The following is a 7,277-nucleotide window of genomic DNA, read 5'->3' as shown; positions in this document are numbered from 1 at the left end:
CACCTGGAGGCAAGACTTTTAATCTGTTTTCATTCTAAAGTGACATTATGCCAATAATTTATTGTCATTTTTTTGTAAATTGAATCTATATTTCTAAAGATTAAACGTTATGATGGTGATTGGTTGACAGTTGATGACTGGAAATTTTAGGATAAAACATATTATTAAATTTGCATAAAATATAAAGACTGACCAACTATTTTTATCAATAGAAAGTTACAGCTACATGCTGTTGGATATTTATAAAAAAATCTTGGTTATAGTGAGGTTTTTGTCGTTTATGAGAAGTCCATTATTAAAGGAACTCCACTGAGGTTAATAAGTCTAAAAACATTTAAAAAAAACAATTCACATAGATCAACATGAACACTTATAACAGAAATATAAATAAAATACAAATAAGAAAACATACAAGAAATACATTGAAAATCGTATGTTTGTGCTATTCTCTGTCCGATTCGAGTGAAAAGCGTTTAAACGCTTTTCAATTTTGGGTCATATTTCACTACTATAATTATTATTTTGGAAAAACGGAATGAGCTAATGATCTGAAATTTTGCACATAAATTATTAGTATATATCTACATCAAATAGAATAATAATCACAGGAAAAATATTCCCAGTCCCGTCATGTCAAAAAACCTCAGTGGAGTCCCTTTAATACAAAAGAGAGCATGTTTTAAGTAAGGGAAACAACTCTCACTGTCCATTATGTGAGAGTAAATAAATCTCAGCGCGCAATTTCTTCTTGTTCTCAAATGAAGTTAGAAAGATTGCAAAATACTTAGTGAAAGCGTATTAACATGGCCGTAAAATCATTTATAGAAATACAGATGTGCAATTATACGTTTTACTTAAAGGCCCATTATACCAAAGAAAGCTTTTAATTTTTATTTGACAATCATCAGGAAAGCTAATCACAACTACACGGTCGAACCACATACAATTTACAGGTGTATTGTTTTAAATGTTAAAATTGCCTCTCTAAGTAAGCATGAAGAAGAACTGCAGTCATATTACATTTCGATCAATCCTCGTATAAAAAGGTTTCCTAGATTATCAAAATTTTGTACGTTTTCTGTGACGATTTAAAAATAATAATTATCTTTATTATATACTTATAAATGAAAAATTGAGAAATGTTGTTGAAATAAAATGAGTATTTTCATTGTAAAAAGAAAATATTTTTTACAGCAGTGAAATATATTTTCCGTAATTTTGCAACTATTTTATAGTAATTATGTTATAGTAATATATTTAAGAGTGAACACATTGCAAACAGCACTTTCAATGAAGCGTCTGTGGAGCAAGGTCATTGTTCTGAGGAAAGTAAGAACGTTATGCATCAGTACCTAGCAACCATAGTGTTCCCGTGCACTGACGTTGCCACGACATATTACCCGTGCACGTTGGCACAGATTAACGTAGCATCTATCGAATGTTACGCTAAAAATGGCGTAATTGTGAACAATGCACTGGTACCCACGCCAAGCACATTGTCTAATGCTGATGAAATGTGCGGGTAAGTTTCGCTGATGATATTTTGAGATGTAATTATAGTAAATAAAATCTTACAATGTTTTATTAATGTTCACAGGTCACAGTAGCAATGAAACACATTCTCACCAAATAAATTTATCATGAGTAGCGATAGCCATGAGTGAAATATGATAATTTTTATAACACAAGGTGAAAATGAATCCTGTATTTATAGAACAAATATTAAATTTTTTGTTCATTACATACATTTTTTTTTTCATTTTGACGTTACACTTTGATAGACTTCCCCTAAAATTGTGTATATTGGCTTAATTTTGAAGAAAGTAGTCCGGCAAGACACCAGTGAAAATACATGTTTGTTGCAGTGAAAAAAATGTTTTTGTTTGCAGTACAAATACGGAAAATAAAAATACGATTTTTTATTAATTTTTCTCAATTGTTATAAAGGACACTAATATTATCATGTTGTTCAATATTTTTAGCTCTAAAAGCACGATTCAGTCATGCATAAAAAGCCACATCACGAGATGTCTGTACGAACCTCAAGTCACCACGTTGTACGGGTCCGCTGTAGAGGGATTCGAGGCCGGCTATAATTGCATGTGTTCACCTGACAACTTTGGTAATATAAATTATGTTTATATTGTCCTTCTTTGTGTGGGTATTTGAGTTTATTTATACTCGCCACCGGTTGCCCATATGGGCGAGTCCTCCAGAAGAATATTATATTTAGATTAATAATTTAGATTTTTGAGGATAGTGCAAGATACAGTACAAAAAGTATCCAAATACCTGAGGCACCCCTGGTTCTTTTGCGTGCAAAGTGTTCAAAGCACTCATACACGGGACCTCGATTTAAAGTCTCATCCGAATGACTGATCAGTAAATTTAGTTGGCCAGCCCGGGAATCGAACACACAATGCCGAGATTACAAGTCTCGCGCTCTAACCGATTGAGCTACTTTGGTTTTCCTTTTTATACTTTGTTTTCCTTTTTTCAATATCAGTGTATTTGTTTTTACCACTGTAACTCTACACTAATCGTCTTTTCTTTTAAATTATTTACGATCTTTGAAGAAATACTTAAAATTATTTATATGAGAAAGAATAAAATTTAACTTGTTTTTTTTTAATTGTTATAATCATTTTGACGAAATTTTAAAAATTATAGACATGATTCTGAGATGCGCTGCCACAGCGGATGTGACGACAGCAATGTCAAAATTTACATCCAGCGTTCACAATCATAGTATCGCAGGGACACTGGATAAACAGACTCAGTGCGCGTAAGTATACACCCTACAAACACCCTATAATTATTTTCATAATATTATCATATCATCTTGCAACATTTAATATTTCAAACACTAAGCTGTCATTATTGAATTTGTTTTGCCTATGCCAAAATAGTAGTAGTTTTTTGTCAATATGGCAATAATATACATGTATGTATTCCTGCGACGGTTGTTACCGAAAACCATGTGTATGCAAATCAGGTTAATCAAAAAATGTTTCAGGGAAGTCTGTATTTAGATCCCTGAGCCTATCTCATGATATGTGACGAATATTATTGCTACATGCTACATTCTAGGGTTTAAAATACCAGTCTCTTGGTCGATAACGCAGTAAAAAGCTTGTAAAAAGGCTACTGTGATATATCCAAAAATTTAACGTATAGTTCTTTTATTACTGGATTATTGGGACTCAATAATTGTCATATAAGCTAGGTAGGTGGTTTGCTCCATAAATTGTCAATAATTTAGAATAAAGACAATGATATCAAACAAAACTTATAATAAAAGATGTTTATATTTCTTTATTTTCTATACCTTAAAGTTTAAAAAGGAATACAATGACGTCATAACCCTGACTTAAAATCAAATTATGACGTCCCTGACTTAAAATCAAATTATGACGTCCTTTTCAAAATTGTATTCCTAAATTTGATATTATCTTAGAGAACGGATAAAATATCATGTTAATTACATTAAAATGTTTCAGGGAAGTCTGTATTTAGATCCCTGAGCCTATCTCATGATATGTGACGAATATTATTGCTACATGCTACATTCTAATACGTTATGTTTTTAGACTTGAAAACACTATGGCGGCGGAGATAAGCGCGTCAGTTGAGATGAGCTGTGACGCCTCTGACATGGTACGTCATTGGAGAGCTTACATATCCACCGTGATTTACCCGTGCACAGAGACCGCCACTGCATGTTACCCAAAAAGAATGTTCAACGGAGGCGAAACCCTAGAATCAATGAGGGCTCTACTCATCAGTTTTGTTGGATTTCTTTTCTGCTTACGTTATTTATAATCTTTTTGATAAATTATGGAAGCTGGTTTGTGTAATTATGGCTTTTTGACCCGACCCGATACAAGAAAGATTGCACTAATCAGCTTCCATAATATAAAGACTCAAATATTGTATGTTTTTATGTGAGCAAATGCTGGGAGCACGGACGTTTTTAAGATATTTCTTTCTGTTTCAATGTTTAATGTTATAAGATTTAAAGATTGCATGTCGATTTAAGCTTTTGTGAAATCATTAGATTTATTTTGAAAGGTACCAGTATTTTCTTTTTCAGAATAGAGTTGTTTTTTTCCTAAATTCAATGACAAATTCCGACTTTAAAATGTAGAAGGAATATTGTATATTTTTAATAAATCCGTTTAAACAGTGCTCAATATGTTACAAAATAATATTTATTAAAATGACCATCGTTTCTTAAATTTCAAGAGACGGGTCTATAAGTTAAAATATTTGTTCACAGATCAATGTACCCGATTTGTGCCTCAAATCCACACCGACGTTATCGTCGTATCATAGTTTTGATTTTCTGATGAAAGGAGAGGGTCCGCAGATTAAAATACCAGTCTCTTGGTCGATAACGCAGTAAAAAGCTTGTAAAAAGGCTACTGTGATATATCCAAAAATTTAACGTATAGTTCTTTTATTACTGGATTATTGGGACTCAATAATTGTCATATAAGCTAGGTAGGTGGTTTGCTCCATAAATTGTCAATAATTTAGAATAAAGACAATGATATCAAACAAAACTTATAATAAAAGATGTTTATATTTCTTTATTTTCTATACCTTAAAGTTTAAAAAGGAATACAATGACGTCATAACCCTGACTTAAAATCAAATTATGACGTCCCTGACTTAAAATCAAATTATGACGTCCTTTTCAAAATTGTATTCCTAAATTTGATATTATCTTAGAGAACGGATAAAATATCATGTTAATTACATCAAAACTGGAATGGTGTTTCGATATCAAGTATGGATTCGTTGTGTTGTTTAGTGTTGTTTGTATACATGGATTATTCAATAAAATTTGGTTTGTGTTTAAACGCCCCTTTTAATTTTAGAGTTAATATATACTACTTATGCTCCATAAAATATAGTATTTCTTTCATTTTTAAGATAATGAAATAAACAGTTCGTTAACCAAGTACATGTAATTACAATGTTTTTGGAATAAAATATACAAGCTATTGCCCAACTTCATGTAAAATTCATTTTGATAGAACAGAAGTGTTAATGTGTATAGATGATAAATGCGTGGTTTATGGCGGTTCATTTATAAGAAAAAAAATGTTGTTGATATGAGAGTGAATAGAATGAAAAAAATGTTATAACATCAATTTTGTTTGGTACTGTGTAAGCTGTAATTTTGGAATCTAAAAATAAAGAGATTTTTGTATGACGTGTTTTGAGTTCTACCACTACCATCAGCATGTATTGTGCTACAGTGACGTTCTCAGACAGTGACGTTCGGAAACAGTGACGTTCTGAAACAGTGACGTCATGATCTTCGACACAATGTCAATACCAACAGTTTGTAGTGTGGTTAAATAATAGCATTTTCCTTAGTAGTGTCATTTGTATCCATAGTCGTGGCGGTTTGCAACTGTTCACGAAACATTAAACAACAAACCTAGAAATCATGTTGGTGTATCTTTCGATGTCCCTGATTTGTTTCCATTAAAATGTAAATATATATAAAGTATAACTCTATTTTGCCCGGTTTTTGAATTATCTCCCCTTATAGAAAAATCTTGTCCGGGCCATAACTCTAAAACTATAAGAGATATCAACATGAAACTTTGTAGGTGAATAGGTCTCAATGGGTAGATGTGCAGTGCATAAGAACAATAACTCTTTTCATCCTAATTTTGGAGTTATTGCCCTTTGTTAATTTTAATACTTTGAACTTTGTCCGGAACATAACTTGAAAACCCTTGGAGATAATTTGTTGAAACTTCATACAGTGGTAGAGGGCATTGAGGGGGGGGGGGTGCAGTGTCAAAGAACCATAACTCTATTTTGCCTGGTTTTTGAATTATCTCCCCTTATAGAAAAATCTTGTCCGGGGCATAACTCTAAAACTATAAGAGATATCAACATGAAACTTTGTAGGTGAATAGATCTCAATGCGTAGATGTGCAGTGCATAAGAACAATAACTCTTTTTGTCCTAATTTTGGAGTTATTGCCCTTTGTTTATTTTAATACTTTGAACTTGAACTTTGTCCGGAACATAACTTGAAAACCCTTGGAGATAATTTGTTGAAACTTCATACAGTGGTAGAGGGCATCAATGGGGAGTGCAGTGTCAAAGAACCATAACTCTATTTTGCCTGGTTTTTGAATTATCTCCCCTTATAGAAAAATCTTGTCCGGGGCATAACTCTAAAACTATAAGAGATATCAACATGAAACATTGTAGGTAGATAGATCTCATTGAGTAGAGGTGCAGTGCAAAAGAACCATAACTCTGTTAAGCCTTATTTTTGAATAATCTCCCCTTTTAGAAAAATCTTATCCAGGACATAGTTGTAAAACTATAAGAGATATCAACATGAAACTTTGTAGGTACATAAATCTCTATGGGTAGATGTGCAGTGCACAAGAATCATAACTCTACCTTGCCTAATTCTGGAGTTATTGCCCTTTGTTTATTTTTACTTTTTGAATTGTCCAGGACATAACTCGGAAATCATAAGAGATATCATCAAGAAACTTTGTAGGTTGATAGATCACATTGATTAGAAGTGCAGTGCAAAGAACTGTAACTCTGCCTTGCCTAATTTTAGAATTATTGCACTTTGAACTTTTTCCACGGACATAACTCTGAAACTACAAGAGGTGTACTTTCCTGTGTCCAAAACCTATTCGGGGAGCATCACCCGGCTCAAACCGGGCTCTTGTTTCAATAACAGGCAGCAAAAATATAGCTTTATACTCAAATTTAGTAATTATTTTAATATTCTGATGTAATGAGGTACTATTATATCTATAAATATTTACTATTATATGTATAAATGTAAAAGAATTTGAAATAAATGGGGTTACCCAGTTGGGGCCTGAAAAAAAAAAAAAAAAAAAAAAAAAAAATGTAAATATTCGCAACTTTTCGGCACTTTTGGTAAATAACCATTGTTAAGTGTCGGGATATTCCGAATGGTCTGATTGCTTTTCTTTTTTGGGAACAACATTTAGCCATTTATATTTCAAAATAGTATTTCAAAAAGAAATAAAAACAGACATGGAGAAATATATTTATTAATTAAAACATTGTTTTTTGTGCTTTATTCTTTTGAAATAGACATTAAAAATGTACATCGTATCATACAAGTAACAATACATCAAACATATCCTGAGCTTACTAACGAATTGAAAATTTTAATATCTGGGTTTCATTCCTAGATACATTCCTAGTTTAACACAAGTCATGTATGTAATCAATTCTTCTTACAATGT

The 7,277-nt window shown here is 32.0% G+C and overlaps 1 protein-coding gene across 1 annotated transcript; it reads left to right on the top strand.

The window, feature by feature from the left end:
* The first annotated feature begins 1,303 nt into the window (after positions 1-1,303).
* LOC132758494 (uncharacterized) lies at positions 1,304-3,848 on the top strand. Its single transcript, XM_060750173.1, has 4 exons — positions 1,304-1,522; positions 1,983-2,122; positions 2,671-2,785; positions 3,591-3,848. The coding sequence occupies exons 1-4, from the start codon at positions 1,341-1,343 to the stop codon at positions 3,820-3,822; spliced, it is 669 nt and encodes a 222-aa protein (XP_060606156.1). The 5' UTR covers positions 1,304-1,340; the 3' UTR covers positions 3,823-3,848.
* Positions 3,849-7,277: the final 3,429 nt, after the last annotated feature.

Source organism: Ruditapes philippinarum, unplaced genomic scaffold, assembly GCF_026571515.1.
Source record: "Ruditapes philippinarum isolate M1 unplaced genomic scaffold, ASM2657151v2 ctg2551_1_1_1_1, whole genome shotgun sequence".
NCBI classification, from domain to species: domain Eukaryota; kingdom Metazoa; phylum Mollusca; class Bivalvia; order Venerida; family Veneridae; genus Ruditapes; species Ruditapes philippinarum.
The sequence above is the reverse complement of the archived record's forward strand: the minus strand, read 5'-3'. Positions and strand labels throughout refer to the sequence as shown.